Below are 20,826 nucleotides of genomic sequence, written 5' to 3'. Positions count from 1 at the left end.
AAGAGAGAGATGACAGGCAGACATACAATAGATGGATGGACCGAGGAATACTACTTTCTTGGGATTGGCCTGATGGATTGCAGAGTTTTTCCTGATCCTGTAATTTTCTGTGAAATGTGCCACTTTTAAGCTATGTTTTAGCATCAATGTGAAACAGTTTTCACTTCCCTGTGATGCTAAAATTGGAAAATATACTTGGAGTTATGTTAACAAGTTGCCTTCCCATCACACTGGGAACTCAATAGCAAAACCTGGCAAACAATAACTCAAGGCACTTTGTGGAATTGTAAGGAAGATCTCAAGAACTGCAGCAGGATCGAGACTGATTCATTGTTTGTTGCGTTGCATGAAAATGCAACTTTACATCAATAATATGTAATGACAACTCAGATTTATATTGTGCATCAAGGTAGGGAAAAATATCAAAACACTTCATTGCAGTATACTAAGACAGAAACAAATTAATAAAGAGCAGAGATAGGAGATATTAGGGCTATTGATCCAAAGCCTGAATAAAAGAAGTAGGTTTTAAAGTGCGTCTTTAACAGGAGAAAGAGATGCAAATTATTAGAGAGCCGAGGACTTGACCAGTTGAAGATATCGCTTACAATGATGGGGTAAAGGAAATCAAAGGATGGTCAAGAGACCAGAATTGGAAGGATTTCTCAGACCTTTATATCCAGAGATAAGAAGGATACTCCCTGTTAATATCGCCTCTCTGGAGTTAGAGAGGAAAGATGCGTTTACATTAAGTGTGTGAAACTGCCCTTTTTATATACATAAGGTTTTGGGCATGCAGAAAATCCATTGGGGATAGGATTGTTTTGCTTGGTGCATATTTGCTGATGAGGCTGAAGAGACCAGTCAATGAGATGCAGGCTCTGACACAGTGCTGCAAATAAAGTAGTCATCAGAAGTGGATATGGGTTATTGTTTTCAGTGTTGAAGCCCATTATAAAGCTGTGATATGCATTATTCACCATAAAGGTGCATGCCAAATCACAGGTAATATTGTCATTGTACAGGGTGGGCTGAATTTGATGATGATGTTTGACCGCTGCATGACCTCAAATGAGTCCTGTGAACATTTCTGTACATGTTGAAGAAAGCACAATCAATGTGTTTTTCTGTAACTGTCTTTCTGCACTTGCTGTTTGTTACACTGTATAACAGGCAGTTTCATTCTCAGTCATTGGATTTCATCATGGGCAGAAGGGTGTGAGGTTTATTGCTTTATTGCTTTCTTTATGAAGTTTTAAAATGTACTTAATAAATGTTCTTTTCCTTTTCGGAGGCAACACAGTGCGGAGCTGGAGGAACACAGCAGGTCATGCAGCGTCAGAGGAGCAGGAAAGTTAACGTTTCGGGTCAGGACCCTTCTTCAGAAATGGGGAGGGGTAAGGGAGCTGGGAATTAAATAGAGAGGAGAGGTGGGGCTGGGGAAAATTAGGTGGGATGGTGATAGGTGAGTGCAGGTCGGGAGTTGTGGGGATTGGTCAGTGGGATGGGTGGGGCATATAAGTGGAAGAGAAGATGAACAGGTTGTGTTGGGTCAAGGAGGTGGGAGGGAGAATGGGGGTCTGGGGAAAGGAAAGTCGGGTGGTGACAGGTTGGATGCAGGTAGGGGGTGGAGGAGATTGGTCGGCAGGAAGGGTAGGGTGGATAGGTGGGAGACAAGATGGACAGGTTGTGTCAGGTCAAGGAGGCGGGGATGAGAGGAATGTTTGGATGTGGGATGAGGCCGGGGTTGGGGAGATTTTAAAACTGGTGAATTCTACATTAAGACTATGGGGCTGTAGACTCCTGAGGTGGATTATGAGGTCTTCCAGCTTGCAGTTGGTGTCATTGTGACACTGGAGGAGGCCCAGGATATACATGTCATCAAGGGAGTGGGAGGGGGAGTTAAAATGGTTGGCGACCAGAAGGTGTGGTCATTTGTCATGTACAGCACATAGGATAGGGGAACAGTCCCTTTTCAACTATTACACTGGCACATTCCCCCATCTCTTCTTTCACTACATGGATGACTGTATTGGCGCTGCTTCATGCTCCAATGAGGAGCTTGAGCAGTTCATCCACTTCACTAACACCTTTAACCCCACAACCACAAATTCACCTGGACTATCTCCGATAGCTCCTTCCTCTTCCTGTACCTCTCATATTCCCAATTCCTCCACCTCCGCCGCATCTGCTCCCAAGGTGGAGCGTTCCATTCCCAGACATCCCAGATGTCCTCCTATTTCAAGGACTGCAACTTACCTCCTCCGGTGATCAAAAATACCCTCAACCACATCTCTTGCATTTCCCACACTTCTGCCCTCAGACCCCCTCCAACCAACAAAAATAAGGACAGAATCCCCCTCATCCTCACAATCACCCCATCAACCTTCGTATCCAACGTATCATTCTCCGCTACTTCTATCACCTACAATCTGACCCCACAGCCAAAGAGCTATTTCTCTCCCCACCCCTATCTGCCTTTCATAGGGACCGCTCACTCCGCAACTCCCTCGTCCGCTCCACACTCCCCACTAACACCACCACCTCCGGCACCTTTCCCCGCAACCGCAGGAAGTGCTACACTGCCCCTACACCTCCCCCCTCACTTCCATTCAAGGCCCACAGCAAACCTTTTATATCCAGCATGGGTTCACCTGTACTCGTCCAACCTGGTCTACTGTATCCGCTGTACCCACTGTGGCCTCCTCTACATCGGAGAGACCAAGCGCAGACTCGGGGACCATTTGCGGACCATCTATGCTCTGTACGTGACAAATGACAACACCTTCCCGTCGCCAACCATTTTAATTCCCCTTCCGACTCCCTGGGTGACATGTCCGTCTGGGCCTCCTCCAGTGTCACAATGACACCATCTGCAAACTGGAACAGCAACACCTCATATTCCGCCTCGGGAGCCTACAGCCCAATGGCCTTAATGTAGAATTCACCAGTTTTAAAATCTCCCTACCCCCGGCCTCATCCTATGTCCAAACATCCCTCTTATCCCAGCCTCCTTGACCTGACACAACCCGTCCATCTTTTCTCCCACCTATCCACCCTACCCTTCCTGCCGACCAATCTCCTCCACCCCCTACCTGCATTCAACCTGTCACCACCCCACTTTCCTTTCCCCAGACCCCCATTCTCCCTCCCACCTCTTTGACTCAACACAACCTGTCCATCTTCTCTTCCACCTATCTGCCCCACCTATCCCACTGACCAATCCCCACAACTCCCGACCTGCACTCACCTATCAGCATCCCACCAACCTTTCCCCAGCCCCACCTCTCCTCTCTATTTAATTCCCAGCTCCTTTCCCCCTCCCCATTTCTGAAGAAGGGTCCCAACCCAAAATGTCAGCTTTCCTGCTCCTCTAATGCTGCGTGGCCGGCTGTGTTCCTCCAGCTCCGCACTGTGTTATCGCGGACTCCAGCATCGGCAGTTCTTGCTATCTCCTTTTCTTTGTTATTCTTTGTAATTTACTTAATATGTGTTCATATTTGAGTAAATTTGTTTTGTCGAGACTTCTCTTAACTACATTTAACTGAATCTGGAGAGCTGCGTGGACACACTGCAATCCAAGACAGTCATTTCCTGCTATCGTTGTCCATTGTCTCACAGGTATGAAAATCAATGATTAGATTTCCATGTTGCACTGAAAACTGGAATGTAGCTTTGGTTGTCTTCCTGGTCTTCTGGCTCCAGCTAGTTTGTCATCCAAACAGTCCACAGGAATGGATTTGTTTTCTGTCTTATGAAGGTGGCTGAGCCAGTGAAGTTTACTGTGTTCAGTGTGTTAGGAGACTTGCTTTTGAAAGAACTGTCACATTCATGATATCGTCCTCCTAAGGTTTGATTGGATTTGATTTATTGTTGTCACATGTACCTAGGCACAGTGATAAGTTTTTTGTTTTGCATGCAGTACAGGCAGATCATACGGTACAAGTGCATTAGGCTAACAGAACAGAGAGAGGAATACAATGTCACGGTTGCAGAGAAGATGCATTAAATTTAACGCTTGAGAAGTCCATTCAGAAGTCTAATAACAATGGGAAAGAAGCTGTTCTTGAATCTGTGGAATACATGTGTTTAAGCTTTTGTATCTTCTTCCTGATGGAACAGGTTGGAAGAGATTATAACCGGGTTGGGAGTAGTCTTTGATTATGTTGGTTGGCTTCTTGAGGCAGTTCTAAGTATAGATAGAGTCAATAGATGAGAACCATATAAGAATCACAAGCACCAAAGACAAAAATTGTTGTGCATCCTTTTTCACAACTGTGAGTTGCCTGTACAGCTACAGAGCCATGCTGACAACACAGGATTCATAAATCGGCGGCTTTGTCTTCAGAATCAAAGTGCAATTTCTCCATGCAATCAGTGGAGCTTATCTAGGAGGAGCCATTACTGCAAGAAGCCCAGAAGGTCAAAGAAGTAACCGCAAAGGTAGTTTTCCTTCATTTCTTTTAAGGCAGTTATACTTTTGGCAGTGAAGAAACATTGCTGGGTCCAAAGTCTTCAGCATCATGGGACAATCCTGCATTCTTCCCCGTGCTGGCCTGTTTGGAACTTTCTCCCTAAGGTCCATAAGTAGACGAGAAACAAATTCACAAGCCATGGACAACACATGGATTGTCTATTACAGTTGGTTCTGAGTGTTGGCATTACGAGCTGCAACGGGAAGCTATCTATACTAATCTTTGTAAACGTTGCCTGAAATTCTTCTGCTGAGTTTTGGCATACATTATCTGGAAGGTACTGAGTCATAATTTCCTGAGGATGTCTGGTTTTTGCTCTGGCAGGTTTACTTGTACCATTAGCTGACAGCTGACAAGATGTATGATACACTCCAATGAGAGAGCAAGCCTGCAAGGGAATATCTAGCCATATCCATTTTTTTAAAATACAGATTACAAAAATGAATGATTATACTTAAATGATGCTTGCATCATTAAGTATAATCATTAACAGTCAAAAATTATAATAAAACAAAGAACTGAGAATGCTGGAAACGAAAACAGAAATTGCTGGAGAAACTCAGCAGGACTGGCAGCATCTGTGGAAAGAAAGCAGAATTAACGTCCCAGGTCCAATGACCCTTCTTCAGAAAAAATATATCTTTTATTTACTGGGATTCTGGAAGATTTACAATGACAAACTATCTTTTCCAATGTTTTGCAATTGTGCAAAGTGGCTTTCGGTGAAATTTATTGTTAGGTTACTTTGAACCATTGTACAATGACAGAGCAGAGATTTTCAGGCCAGCTTTTCAAAACCCTATCAAAAGGTTTTGAGGTCAGTAGCAAAGCACTCCAGTGGCTGCTAGCAAATCTAACATACATCCGGATGGCAGAGCAGATTCGATGGACTGAATGGTCTACTTCTGCTCCTATCTCTTATGGTCTAGCATCATTGTGTCAATCATGACAGGCTTAAGACATCATTATCAAAGTTCTTGAAGGTAGTGTCCTTGATTCAATGATCTTCAGTTGTTTCAGCAGTGACTTCTGGCCAAACATTAGCCCCACACTGATGTTCCTAGCTGTTGATTGTAGAGATTGCTTCATCACTCCTTCGATAATAATGCATCCTGTTGTTGCCAATTGCAGGACTTGGATAGCAATCTGTCTCTGATTCTCAAGTACCAGGCAACATTTACACTAGAGTAATGCCAGGTAATGACTGCAAAACCAACACCACAGATGCTCAGCATCCTGCCGCTAAATTCAACATCCACTCCCTCCAATTCTGGTGAGTTGTGGCTGCATTATACACAATACACTGGAGGTATTGTAATGACTTACTGAACTTCTTCAACAACCAGCCATCCCCCTACTCCCAAAACCCAAAATCCACAAACTTTATCACCACCAACTTGACTCACTTCACTTTTGTGGGGATTTCATCACTGCAGCTTCCCCTTCTGGGACTGTCATGGGTGAAATGGTTTAGCAAGGCTGTTACTGGACTCATTCAGGCCCCCAAGGTCATGCTCTTGATCATGAATTCAAAACTTGCTCAAAGCCGGGTGGGAGGGTAGCTGTGAGGAGGATGCTGAAGTGCTTCAGTGTGTTTTGGGCACTTTGACTGAGGAGGCAAATTCATGGCAGAAGAAATATAATGTAATAAATGAGATGTTACCCACTTTGGTAGCAAAAACAGGAAGGCAGATTATTATCTGAATGGGGTCATATTGCGAAAGGGAAAGGTGCAATGAGACCTGGGTGTCCTTGTACACAAGTCACTGAAGGTAAGCATTGTGGCGGTGAAGATGGGCAAATGGTATCTTGGTCTTCATAGTGAGAGGATTCGAGTCAGGAGTAGGGATGTCTTGCTGTAATAATATAGGGCCTTGGTGAGACCACCTCTGGGGTACTGTGTGCAGCTTTCATGTCCCTATCTGGGGAAAGATATTCTGGAAGTGAAGGGAGAGCAACAATTTTTTTTTACATGGCAGGACTGACGTATGAAGAGAGATTGGATTGTTTAATATTATTTTTGGAGAGGGCTGGGGAATGGGACTAGCTGTCCAGCTCTTTGGGAGTTGGCACAGGCACAATGGGTCAAATGGCCTCCTTCTTATTGTAAAATTCTACGATTCTTACTGTAAAATTCTATTCACTGAAATTTAGAAGAATGAGGGAATATCTCACAAGGTTACAAAGAGATCTTGATTAATTGGGTCAATGGGCTGAGGAGTGGCAGATGAAGTTTAATTCGGATAAATGCGAGGTATTGCATTTTGGTAAAACAAACAAAGGCACGACTTATACAATTAATGGTATAACCTGGGTAGTGTTGTAGAACGGACAGAGTGAAATTTGCGTGACAGGTAGACAGGGTGGTTAAGAAGCTGTTTAACATGCTTACTTTCATTGTTTAGAACTATGAGTATAGGAGTTGGGGTGTCATGTTGAAGTTGTACTGGATGTTAGTGAGGCTTCTTCTGGAGTATTATGTGCAGTTCAGGTCACCCTGCGATAGGAAAGATATTATTAAATTGGAGAGAGTTCAGAAAAGATTTACCTGGATGTTGTTGAGAATGGAGGGCTTGAGTTATAAAACTGACTGGATAGACTGTGAGTTTTTTTCACTGGAGCGTAGGACATTGAGGGGTGATCTTATAGACATTAATAAAATCATGAAGGCATAGATAAAGTGAATAGGAAAAGTCTCTTCCCTAGTGTGGGGGAGTTCAAAACTAAGGCAGGTACAGTTACGACATTTAACAGACATTTGGGTAAGTACATGAATAGGAACGGTTTGGAGGGATATGGGGCAAATGTAGGCAAGTGGAACTGGTTTAGTGTTGGAACATGGTCGGTGTGGACTAGTTGGATGGAAGGGTCTGTTTCCATTCTGTATGACTATGGCTCTATAAGGAGAAATTTCTTCACTGAGAGAGTGGTGAGCCTATGGAATTCTCTGCCACAGACAGTGGTTGAGGCTGAAACATTGGATAGTTTTAAAAGGAAGCAGTAGGTATAGTTTTTGGGATTAAAGGGATCAAAGGGTATGGGGTGAAAATTGGAACAGGGAACTGAATTGGATAATCATCCATGATTGAACAGTGGAGCAGGATTGAAGGGCTGAATAACCTATTTCTGCTCCTATTTTCTATGTTTCTAGGGTATCATGGCACCTGGTAAAATTTAAATTCTCTTGATAAAAATTAGTCTCAGTGAAAGATAATTCACTAATGTCTTTTAAGGAAGTAAAGCTGCCATCCTTACCAGGTCTGGCCTACAAGTGACTCCAGACCTAAAGCAATGTTCGTGACTGTTAGCTGCTCCCTGAAATGGCCTAACCAGCCACTCAGTTCAAAGAGTTAGGAGTGGACAACTAATGCTGGACTTGGTGACCACATCGCACGATATAATAAAGAAAGGACTGATTCTTCTGGTCCTCCTTTGTTGCCGTGGCATTCCTTACCAAGCACCTTCAAGGAGGCATCATCTACAGAAGAACTGCAGGGCCACAGCCAATCTTACAGCAGAACCAGGCGTGGTCAATAATTGTGACCTCTCTAGGATTGCCAATATTCTGTTTTAAATCACAGTAAAAGTTGTCCTGGCCTTTGTCACTGAGATATGAGATTACTGAATCAACCACAGAACAGTCTTTTGGCTCGAAGGTTTTATTGCCAGGTAGAGCTACCGAGACACAAAATGATTTTATCTGATCGTCCTTTCATATATTGTGAGTATTCTTCACAATGCCAGCACTTATTGTCAATCTTTATTTGTCCCTGTATCTGTCTCTGAATCTCTGTAACTGTCATGGTGTTAGTACATGAACTGTGCTATAGCGAGGCAGTTCTATGTTTTGATTCAGCACCTTTGAAGGAATGGAAATATAGTTCCAAGTCAGGATCAAAACATAGAAACCAGGAGCAGGAGTAGGCCATTCAAACCTTCTAGTCCTTTCTACCCTTCAAGATGATCATGACTGAGCCCCTACCTCAATGCCATATTTTCTCCATACCCCTTGATGTCTTTAAAATGTGATGGGTGTGTAACTTGTTGGGGCATTTGGATTTGTCGGTGTTCCCACATGTTGTTTGTTCTTCCAATGGTAGAGGTTGCATATTTTGAAGCTGAAGGCAGTCCATTTTGTAGATGGCACACACTGTAGCTCATCCAGTCATGGAACATTCCAACATACTCCTGACTTGTTCATCTTTCTTACTGTTTGCTCTGAAAGTTGGATAGTCACTAGTCACTCATCGGTCAACTGACAAAGTGTGTTGAGCATTTGGTTGCTGGATAATACATACCAGGAATTCATAATGAGCAGAGCCAGTGTCATCTCTACGGCAACACATATTCCATTGCAGAACGGAAAGGCAAAATCTTAATTTGGGAGCAATAGCTGGAGACAGACCCACATGTTGTCCTATCTGGCATTCAGGTAGTATCATAGCACCTAATACACGAGAGGTGCTGACATAATGGTAATATCACTAGACTAGTCATCCAGAGGCCCAGACTCATCTTCTGGAGACAAAAACAAAGTTGCTGGAAAAGCTCAGCAGGTCTGGCAGCACCTGTGAAGGAGAAAACAGAGTTAACGTTTTGGGTCCGGTGACCCTTCCTCAGAGCCCTCATCTTCTGGAGACATGAGTTCAAGTACCACTGTGACAAATGGTGAAATTTGAATTCAGTGTAAAAGGAACTGGTCTAACTGGTCTAAAAACACATCTGGTTCACTAATGTCCTTGAGGGAAAAAAATCTGCCGTCCTTACCCAGACTGACTTAGTGTTTTTTTTAATTCAATAAAGGGATGAGGGCATCTCTAGGCCAGCATTTATTGCCCATCCCTAATTGCCCAGAGGGTAGTTAAGAACCAACCACATTGCTGTGGGTCTGGAGTCACATGTAAGCCAGATCTTTACACTCTTAATTCCAGAAGTTTATTGAATTCAAATTCCACCGTCTGCCATGCAGGATACAAACCCAGGCCCCCAGGACATTACCTGGGTTACTGGATTAACAGTCCAATGATCATACCACTAGGTCATCACTTCCCCTGACTCCAGACCCACCACAATGTAGGTGACACTTAACTGCCCTCTGAAACGACCTTGCGAGCCTCTCAGTCCGAGGGCAATTAGGGATGGTCAATAAATGCCAGCAACAACCAGTATTTCGCTTAAAAATTCCAAATGCCAGTCTTTCCTCATCTGAACTGAGTGAGCCTGGTGACCAGTATTCCTGGACACTTTCTTAAATCATTTTTTAAAACATTTGTACTCAGGAAGCACTTGGTGACAGCAAGACTATATTTACTGACACATTGAAAGCTTGGTGGTATTTCTATCATTGAACTGCACTGCTGTTGTAGCACTCATTTGCAGTCTGATCACCAGACAGGCCTGGACAACATAGCTTTGATGTGCCGGCTCAGCTATACTGCTGTTGGCTCCCAAGATGGCACAAAGATGGCAGGCATTATCTGAAAGGGGTAAAAAAAGCTCACACTCTGGCTCTATCAGTAACTAGAATCTCGTACATTGCCTGCATTAGTTCATGTATCAAGTGGTGATAGGACACTGGTGACAGCAGCAAGAAACCGAGCTACTTCTCATTATCGATCGTCGTGACAATATCTCAGACTCAAGGTGACTAGGAAGAAAGAAATTGATTAAAAAGGAAAAGTAAACATACATTGCAAAAATAATCGTAACTTTCTCTGAGAACAAATAAAACATGGTTCACTGGCACTGATATAAAAGCAAAATAGGCTGAATATCAAGGAGTAGCCATGGAAACATTAAAAGTCTTTAGCATCTATGGCGAGAGAAAAGTTTTCATTAGAATGAGCACTGGCACTAGTTTTGGTTACAGAGCTTTTGTATATATAATAGGGCAGTTTTAATATCACTTAACCTACAATGCATGGGTTCGAATCCTACCATAGCAATGGGTTGAATTAAAGTTCAATTAATAGAAAGGCATGGATAGAATGGATAGCCAGAGAATTTTTCCCAGGGCGGAAATGACTATTACGAGGGGGCATAATTTTAAGGTGATTGGAGGAAGGTATAGGGGAGATGTCAGAGGTGGGTTCTTCACACAGAGAGTGGCGGGCGTGTGGAATGCGCTGCCGGCTGTGGTAGTGGAGTCAGATACTTTAGAGACCTTTAAGCGACTCTTGGATAGGCACATGGAGGATAGTAAAATGTAGGGTATGCAGGGTAATTTGATCTTAGTAGGATAATAGGTTGGCACAACATTGTGGGCCGAAGGGCCTGTGCTGTGCTGTACTGTTCTATGTTCAATGTTAATAAAAATCTGGAATTCAAAGTTTGCTTAAGTAATGATGACAAAATCAATTGTTGTTAAAAAAAATCCACCTGGCTCATTAATGTCCTTTAAGGAAGGAAATCTGCTGTCTTTAGCTGCTCTGGCCTACCAAGAGGCAGCATGATGGCTCAGTAGCTAGCATTGCTGGCTCACAGCACTAGGGACCTAGGTTTGATTGCTGCCCCGGGTATCTGTCTGTGTGGAGTTTACACATTCTCCGTGTCTATGTGGTTTTCTGCTCTGTGCTTTGGTTTCCTCCCACAGTCCAAAGATGTGCAAATTAGGTGGATTGGCCATGGGAAATTGCCCCATAGTGCCCAGGGATATGCAGATTAGGTGGATTAGCCAATATAAATGTGGGATAGGGTAGGGGACTAAGTATGGGTGGGATGCTCTTCAGAGGGTCAGTGCAGACTCGATGGGCCAAATGGCCTCTTTCTGCACTGAAGGGATTCTATGATTTTATACTATTTGACCCCAAACCCATAACGTGTGACTGACTCTTAACTGGCCTCTGAATTGGTCCAGCGAATCACTCAGTTCAAGGGAAATTAGAGATGGGCAACAAATGATCTCCATATCCTATGAAAGCATACAGGTAAATATAACCCAATTCTTTTTCCTACCCAAACAGCAACGAGCAACACATTAGATAAAGGGACCTTTTTCTTTAACTTAGAGTTATAGAGTCGCAGAGCCATACAGAACGGAAACAGACCTTCAATCCAGCAAGTCTATGCCGAACATAGTCCTAAACTAAACTAGTCTCATTTTCTGATGAAGGGTCTAGGCCCGAAACATCAGCCTTCCTGCTCCTATGATGCTGCTTGGCCTGCTGTGTTCATCCTGCTCTACACCTTGTTATCTCTAGTCTCATCTGCCTGCTCCTGGCCCATATCCCTCCAAACCTTTCCTATTCATGTACTTATCCATATATCTTTTAGACATTGTAATTGTCCAGTATTATCTTTTTTTTTAATCACAATGGTTATTCCCTGTCTCCCTTGATGGGAGTTAGTTAGTTCCAGTTAGATAGCTGGCTGGTGTCTGATGCAGACAGATACCAACCAGCCACACCAGCTGAGGTTATCATGATGGTCTTGCTTTCTCAACCTTGTCCATTGCCTGAGATATGGTGAGCCTCAGGTTAAAATCACCAGCCAGTTTCTAATGATATTACAGGTAATGTATTGGCATAGGTAGAGGATTGGTTGACCAGTAGAAAGCAAAGAGTAGGGGTAAATGGGTATTTTTCTGGTTGGCGGTCAGTGGCTAGTGATGTGCCTCAGGGATCAGTGTTGGGACTGCAATTGTTTACAATTTACATAGATGATTTGGAGTTGGGGACTAAGTGTGGTGTGTCAAAATTTGCAGATGACACTAAGGTGAGTGGTAGAGCAAAGTGTGCAGCAGACACTGAAAGTCTGCAGAGGGATATAGATAGTCTAAGTGAGTGGGCAAAGGTCTCGTAGATGGAGTACAATGTTGATAAGTGTGAGGTCATCCATTTTGGTAGGACTATGTTTTAAATGGCAAAAAATTGCAGCACGCTGCTGTGCAGAGGGACTTGGGTGTCCTTGTGCATGAATCGCTAAAAGTAGGATTGCAGGTGCAGCAGGTAATTAAAAAGGTAAATGGAATTTTGTCTGCCATTGCTAGAGGGATGGAGTTTAAAAACAGGGGGGCTATGCTGCAGCTCTATAGGGTCCTGGTGAGGCCACACCTGGAGTACTGTGTGCAGTTTTGGTCTCCTTACTTGAGAAGAGATATACTAGCACTGGAGAGGGTGCAGAGGAGATTCACCCACTTGATTCCAGAGTTGAGAGGGTTGGATTATGAGGAGAGACTGAGTAGGCTGGGATTATACTCATTGGAATTCAGAAGAATGAGGAGAGATCTTATAGAAACATATAAGATTATGAAGGGAATAGATAAGGTGGAGGCAGGGAGGTTGTTTCCGCTAGCAGGTGAAACTAGGGCATCGGGCATCGCCTCAAAATAAAGGGAAGCAGATGTAGGACTGAGGTCAGGAGGAACTTCTTCACCCAAAGGGTTGTGAATCTGTGGAATTCCCTGCCCAGTGAAGCGGTTGAAGCTACCTCGCTGAATGTTTTTAAGGCAAGGCTAGATAAATTTTTGAACAACAAAGGAATTAAGGGTTATAGTGAGTGGGCGGGTAAGTGGAGCTGAGTCTCAAAAAGATCAGCCATGATCTTATAAATGGCGGGTCAGGCTAGAGGGGCCGGATGGCCTACTCCTGCTCCTAGTTCTTATGTTCTTGTTATGGTCTTATGAGTCCAGCCTCGGACGACTGTATGGCGTTTGCAATGTTCTCCCCATGTCTGTGTGTGTTTCTTGCAAGTGCTCTGGTTTCCTCCCACAGTCCAAAGATGTGCAGGTTAGGGTGGATTGGCCATGGGAAATGTGGGGTTACAGGGATGGGGTGGGTCTAGGTGGGATGCTCTTTGAAGGAAACAAAAACAGAAGTTGCTGGAAAAGCTCAGCAGGTCTGGCAGCATCTGTGAAAGAACAAAACAGAGTTAACGTAACTTCAGAGCCTCAGTTCTGAGGAAGGGTCACGGGACCTGAAACGTTAACTCTTTTTTTCCGGTGACCCTTCCTCATCACTGGACTCGAAACGTTAACTGTGTTTTTTCCTTCACAGATGCTGCCAGACCTGCTGAGCTTTTCCAGCAACTTTGATTTTGTTCCTGATTCACAGCATCCGCAGTTCTTTCGGTTTTTATTTAGTGCTCATTGGAGGGTTGGTGTGGACTTGATGGGATGAATGGCCTGCTTCCACACTGTAAGGATTCCATGATTTAAAGGAGATGTACAAGGTAAGTATTTTGTTTTACACAGAGGGTGGTAGGTACCTGGAGCACACTGCCAGTGGGAGGTGATAGAAACAGATGCAGTATCAATATTTAAGAAGCATGTAGATAGACACATAAACAGGCAGGGGATAGAGCGATATAGACCATGTACAGGCAGATGGGATTAGTTTAGAATGGCATCCTGGTGGGCACTGACAGTGTGGGCCAAAGGGCCATGCAGTGAAGTACAGCAGCTCCGTGGGTCTAAAGTCTGTCAATGGATAAATCCGCATCTTAAGTGGGGAGCGTTCAACTCATTCTCTAATGACCAGTCGCAGTCATCAGATTTCCCCTGGAACCCCTCAAAGACATCTGTAGGCAGGGGGTAAGCCTCCACATTATTTCCCGGCAGTAGGAGACGGCCAGGAAAGAAGCAAGTGGAGATTTAGAAACAGCGGGGACGAGGTGGCGTTGAATTCGCGGTGCAGCGAGGCATCCAGCGAAGGAACTGGTGGAAAGCACTCCCGAGTGAGTGTCGCAATTTGTTGGGTATTTAAGCAGTCTGCTGGGTGCGGGGAAGGGGGAAGCAAACCCGTTCACGACTTATATTTAGGTCGGGGGTGAAACACCCGCAATTTTTACTTCTTTAAAAAGAGGCAGTCGTGAACAAAAACGAGACAGCAAGAACTGCCGATGCTGGAGTCAGAGATAACACACACAGTGTGGAGCTGGATGAACACAGCAGGCCAGGCAGCATCAGAGGAGCAGGAAAGCTGACGTTTCGGGAAATCGAATTTATTTTCTGCCGCTGGCTTTATAAAAAAAAGTTTGAAAATAAAGTAGACGTTTTATCTGCCCTACACGGCGTTCGTGGTGGGGGTGGCGGGTGGAGGTTAATATTTGAGTTTCCGTTTTCTCCATTCCCCCTAATTTGGGATGGGTCTGTGAGACACACTGACAGATTGCTGGCCTCTGGGCTTTTTCTTAATATAAACGTCCCCTCAGCGACCCTGTACCTTTTTCGCGTAAAGGTGTTGACATTGTTAAAGCGAGAGGAACGCCAAGTTTCCCGTGCGTTCGCTAAATGCAACGACTGTCCACGAAATTCCTCCAATGCGTCCCAGAAAATAAGAGTGCAATATAGAAATGGGGAGGGTACAGATTCCGAATGAGACCCTTTGCCCCAAGAGGCTGCTCGAAGGAAATGTTGGGGGGGGGGGGGGGGGGGGTGGTGTATGGTTGGTATGGGGGCTGGTCTATGATTTAGACCTTATTTACCCAAAGCCCCGTCTCATCGTATGAGGGTGGTGTGTCCGACTTTTCCCTCAATAAATCTAGGGAGACGAGTTGGAGAAGTCAGGACAAATGGAAATCATTTGAAAGCAGCCTGGCAACTTTTCACTGTGTTTGTGGGGTTCTTTTTGTGTGTGTGTGTGTTGGGGGTGGGGGGGGGGGGGAGGTGTGGGAGGGGTTTAGGAGTTAGCATTTTAGTTGATGCTGCTGTTTTACTTGTGGCCGGAACACTTCAAGAGGCAGCTGCTTGCTGTCATTTCTATAATATAACGAGGTAGCGCGGAGCTCTGGAGTTGGTGTTGAAATATCGGATGAATTCACCTTCTGTCTGGACGCCCAGCAGGGGATGTGGTGGTCTCCTGGTCGCTTGTGGTTTTGCGAAGGGAGCGCATAAAGCTGAGCTTGGAGAGGTGATTATAACGTGGGTTGTAGGAGTGGTGTGTGTGTGTGTCTCTCTCTCTGTCTCTCTGCGCCAGGGAACATTGAGAGACCCCGCCGAAGGATGGTGAGGCTAAGGGATTGCTCCTGAATGCCCCGGGAGCTCTCGGAGAGTTTTGCTGCATGGACCAGACCGGCGCCGCTGCGCCCCACCACAGCCAGACGGGATGGTGCTCCGTACCGAGCCCATCCTACTCAGCCACCGCTCCCTGGGCGAGCCGGGCAGGGGCGGCCACTGGCAGGAGCTGCCCCTCGGCTCCTTCCCCGAGCTGCTCAACCTCACCAACTCCACGGATTGCGGCGAGGACATCCTGCTGTACGGCGATGTGGAGAAAGTTATCATCGGCATCGTGCTGTCCATCATCACGGTGTGGACCGTCGCCGGGAACTCGCTGGTGATCATCTCGGTCTGCATCGTAAAGAAGCTGCGGCAGCCCTCCAACTACCTGGTGGTGTCCCTGGCCGCTGCCGACCTCTCGGTGGCCGTGGCCGTTATGCCGTTCGTGATCATCACCGACTTGGTCGGCGGCGAGTGGCTCTTTGGTAAAGTTTTCTGCAACGTTTTCATCGCCATGGATGTAATGTGCTGCACAGCTTCGATCATGACCCTGTGTGTGATCAGTGTGGACAGGTGAGTCCTCATTTTCAACATTTCCAAAAAATAATAACACAGGCACACATCAACACGCACATAGACACAGATATATACACACAGGCACACAGGCACAGATAGAAACACATCAACACGCACACAGACACAGATATATACACACACAGGCACAGATAGAAACACATCAACACGCACACAGACATAGATATATACACACACAGGCACAGATAGAAGCACATCAACACGCACACAGACACAGATACATACACACAGGCACAGATAGAAACACATCAACATGCACACAGACATAGATATATACACACACAGGCACAGATAGAAATACATCAACACGCACACAGACATAGATATATACACACACAGGCACAGATAGAAACACAACACGCACACAGTCACAGGTATTAACACACCGGCACAGATAGAAACGCATCAACCTGCACACAAACACAGATATATACACATACAGGCACAGATAGAAACACATCAACACGCATACAGACACATATATATACACACACACACACATAGGCACAGATAGAAACACAACAACACACACACATAGGCACAGACAGGTATAACCACATACACACAGACAAAAACACACACCAACACAGATATAAACACACACACACACACACACACACACACAGGCTCAGATATAAACACACACACAGACACAGATATAAACACACACATGGATAAAAACACACTGACATTCACAGACATCGATATAAACACATGAATACGTGCATAGACACGCATAGATAAAAACACATACAGATACACAGGCATTGATATAAACGCATACACAAACACACAGGCACGGATATAAACACACAAACACAGACACTGATATAAATACATACATTCACACACAAACACATATATGGACAAGTACACATGTATTCACAGACACATAGACACAGATATAAACACATATACATAGCACAAACACCGATGTAAACACACAGTTGCACAGACAGATATAAATACATAACAAAAGCAGACACACACATATAAAAACACATACAAACACAGATATCCAAAGCACAGACACAAACACACACATATGCAAACACACATTTGCAAAGAAACACTTATGCAAACACATGCATACACACATACACATAAAAACACACACAGATATACAGCCACATACACATGCATACATAAAGACACACACACATGTATAAACACACATACACTGACCCACAGACACACGCATATGTGTAAACACAATTGCACAAATATATTATGAAGATCTTAGTCAATCATAGAGGAATACCATCTGTTAGGTTTGAGTGGAAGACATAGCCTATGCTGACAATTTATTTTATGCCATCAGCACAGCCAGATGATCCTGTAGCTATTTCAGTCAGGCCTGAGCTGTCTGGAATAGAAAGGTTACAGGGGGCTGTCCAGTGATGTGGATCAAGGTTTGGTTTCCAGGAGTTTCGAAAATGGGCTGAGTTGCTATGAGGGGAGAGTGGGGGAATGCCCACCACAATTTTGTTCCTCCCACTCCCTACTTTGACAGAATCACTTCACCTGAGTTGTTGCTTTATGTGCAGCTACAACTTGAGTCTCTCATGGTATCCTGACTCTTCTAAAACATCTCTTGTTCTCCTACTGCAGAACCCTTACGTTAGCTTTTCATTGACTTCATAGAGTCACACAGCATGGAAACAGACCCTTCAGTCCAACTAGTTCATGCCAACCATGTTCCCAAAGCAACTGGTCCCACTTGCCCGTGTTTGTCCCATATCCCTCCAAAGCTTTCCTGTTCCTGTACTCAAACCAAATGTCTTTTAAATGTTTTAACTGTACTTGCAACCACCGCTTCCTCTGGCAGTTCATTTCACATGTGAACTACATTCTATATTAAAAAAGTTGCCCCTCATGTCCTTTTAAGTCTTTCTCCTCTCACCGTAAAAATGTGCCCTCTAGTTTTGAACTCCCCCACCCGAGAGAAAAGACCCTTGCTATTCACCTACCTATATCCCTCATGATTTTATAAACATCTGTAATGTCACCCTCAACATCCTACGCTCCAACAAACAGAGTCCTAGCCTATCCAGCCTATCTTAATAACTCAAACCATTCATTCCCAGCAACATCCTGGTAAATCTTTTCCGAACTCTCTCCAATTTAATAAACGCAAATTTTTCAAAGAATTATGAATTTGAACCCCTAGGTCTCTCTGTTCTACAACATCACCCAAGGCCCTGCCAATAACTATATAAGTCCTGCCCTTGTTTGCTTTATCAAAATGCAATACCTCTCAATTATCCAAATTAAGCTCCATTTGCCAATCCTCAGCCATTGACCCGATTGATCAAGATCTGCCACTATACCTCTAATTTTAGAGACCAAGGGAAAGGAGATGGAAATGACTTTTATGATGAATTCTGTATGTATTCTGCATATTGTTATTTTTGATAATCTGAGAGTGGCTACAGTGACTCTAAACAGAAAGAAATCTGATTAATTGAATGGAGTGGCTGAATATTTCACTTTTCCAGTTTTATAGTCTGAGTAAAGCACAGGGGATCTTGGACATAAAGCAGAGTCAGAGAGTAATACAGCATGGAAACAGGTCCTTCGGCCCAAACTGGTCCGTACTGACCATGGTGCCCATTCAGCAAGTTCCAATTGCCTGTATTTGGCCCTTATCCCTCTAACCCTTCCCATCCATGTATCTATCCAAATGTTTTTTAAATCTTGCTATTGTACCTGCCTCAACCACTTTCTCTGGCAGCCCATTCTATATATGCACCACTCTCTGCATACGATTTCTGCGAGATTATTTCTGGAATACAAGCTGGGCTGCCTGAAATTAGGGATTTGCTCCTTGCTCTCTAGTGTGATTTTTCTAAGTCTTCCTGTGAGTCTAAAACTATCATTTGAAGCTTGCGGTATCTCGTAGTAGCTGCTGCTTGCTGCACTCAGTTGCTATGACAGTAAACACCATTTAATGAAAACATTCAGTTCCTTTAAATGTCACACTTTTGGTTTCAAATCTGTTTTTTTTTGAGGTGTCAGCCATGACTCAGTTGGTAACACTCTCACTTCTGAATCAGAAGGTGGTGGGGTCAAGTCCTGTTCTAGAGACTTGAACACATAATCCAGGCTGACATTACAGTGCAGTACTGAGGGGATGCTGCACTGTCTGAGGTGACACCTTTTATATGAGATGTTAAGCCATAGTTCTCCATGCCCTCTCTGGTGTAGTTTTCCCCAGTGGCCTGCATCATACATATTCTTGGACCAACACCGCTAAAGATATGTTATTTGATCATCATTTCATTGCTGTCTGTAAATTGGCTGCTGCATTTTTCTACATTACAGCGCTGCTGACAATTTGAAAGGATTTTGGTATGTCATGCTTCAGAGGAAAAAAAAATTCTACGAAGCAAAAAACAAAAACAAATTTTAAAAAAATTATATAGACCCTTTCAATACCTCAGTCCATCCTGAAACACTTCACGGTCGATTAACTATTTAAGGTCTCATCACTGTTGAACATGGCAGTCAATTCTTTGAAAACTTTGAAATTGACCATATATTCGATGTTGTTTGAGGGATAAATATTGGCCAGATCACCCAGAATAGTTCTTCCTTCGTCTTTATTTCAAAGGGAATGGAGTATCAAGCTTTTAGTAAAACTATACAAAGCCATAGTTAGTCCACACCTAGAATACTGTGAACAGTTTTGGTCCCTTTATCTAAGGAAGGATGTACTGGCATTGAAGGCAGTCAGAGAAGGTTCACCAGCTTGTTCTCAAATATGGAAGGATTTTCCAATGAGGACAGGTTGAGTAGTTTGGGTTTGCACCCATCGGACTTGAGAAGAATGAGAGCAGACCTAATTGAAACAAGTAGGGGATTGGACGGGGTAAATGTGGAAAGGTTGTTTCCCTTTCTGGGAGACTGTAGGACCAGAGGACATAATCTCAAAGCAAGTAGTCACCCACTTAAGAGGTGAGGAGAAATTTCTTCTTGCAGTGTTCAGTGAATTTTTGGAATTCTTTACTGCAAAGAGCTGCCAAGACTGGATCATTGTGAATATTCAGGGCTGAGCTAGATAATAATAATCAGTAAGCAAATCGAGGGTGATGGGGAATATGCAGGAAAATGAAGTCGGAGGTTATCAAGATAGTAGGAACTGCAGATGCTGGAGAACCTGAGATATCAAGGTGTAGAGCTGGATGAACAGAGCAGGTCAAGCAGCATCAGAGGAGCAGGAAGGCTGACGTTTCGGGCCTAGACCCTTCTTCAGAAATGCATTCTGAACCCAAGTTACAGTTTTCACTTTGAATGCTGCTGAAGAATTTATTAAACGAGGATTTAAGTGCAAACAAAAGGGTTTCTTGAAACAGTATGTGGATAGCCCAACTGGAGGAGGGGCTGTATTGGATCCTATATTGGCTAATGAGCCTGGCCAGGTTACTGACCTTTTCAGTGGGAGAGCTTTTGGAAACAGTGATCATAACTCCTGAAATTTTAAGGTAGCTATGAACAAGGATAAGTCAGGAACTTGCGGGAAGGTACTAAATTGGGGAGGGCAAATTACATCAGTATTAGACAGGGGCTAGGGAGTGTTAATTGGGAGAGCTGTTATCGGGCAAGTCCACATTTGACATGTGGGAACCATTTAAAGACCTGCTGGGAAAAGTTCAAGATGGCCACCGTCCAGTAGGGAGGAAGGACAAAGGTGGCAAGGTAAGGATAATGAGCGTGGTTGTGAATTTCATCAAAAGGCAAAAAAGTAGTATATGTAGGGTTTACGAAGCTGAAATCAGACCGGGCCGTTGAGGAACATAAAGCAGGAAAGAACTCGAGCAAGAA

General features: G+C 44.1%; 1 protein-coding gene across 1 annotated transcript in view; it reads left to right on the top strand.

Annotated features, from left to right (window-relative positions):
- Positions 1-15,517: 15,517 nt before the first annotated feature.
- Positions 15,518-20,826, top strand: part of LOC109938410 (5-hydroxytryptamine receptor 7-like) — a 40,758-nt gene continuing 35,449 nt past the window's right edge. Inside the window, exon 1 of the mRNA XM_048602492.1 lies at positions 15,518-15,981. Within this exon, the coding sequence (XP_048458449.1) occupies positions 15,518-15,981 (464 nt within the window). The remainder of the gene's footprint in view (positions 15,982-20,826) is intronic.

Source organism: Rhincodon typus, chromosome 1 (genome assembly GCF_021869965.1).
Source record: "Rhincodon typus isolate 14 chromosome 1, sRhiTyp1.1, whole genome shotgun sequence".
In the NCBI taxonomy this organism is placed as follows: domain Eukaryota; kingdom Metazoa; phylum Chordata; class Chondrichthyes; order Orectolobiformes; family Rhincodontidae; genus Rhincodon; species Rhincodon typus.
This window is presented reverse-complemented; position numbering and strand designations above follow the sequence as displayed.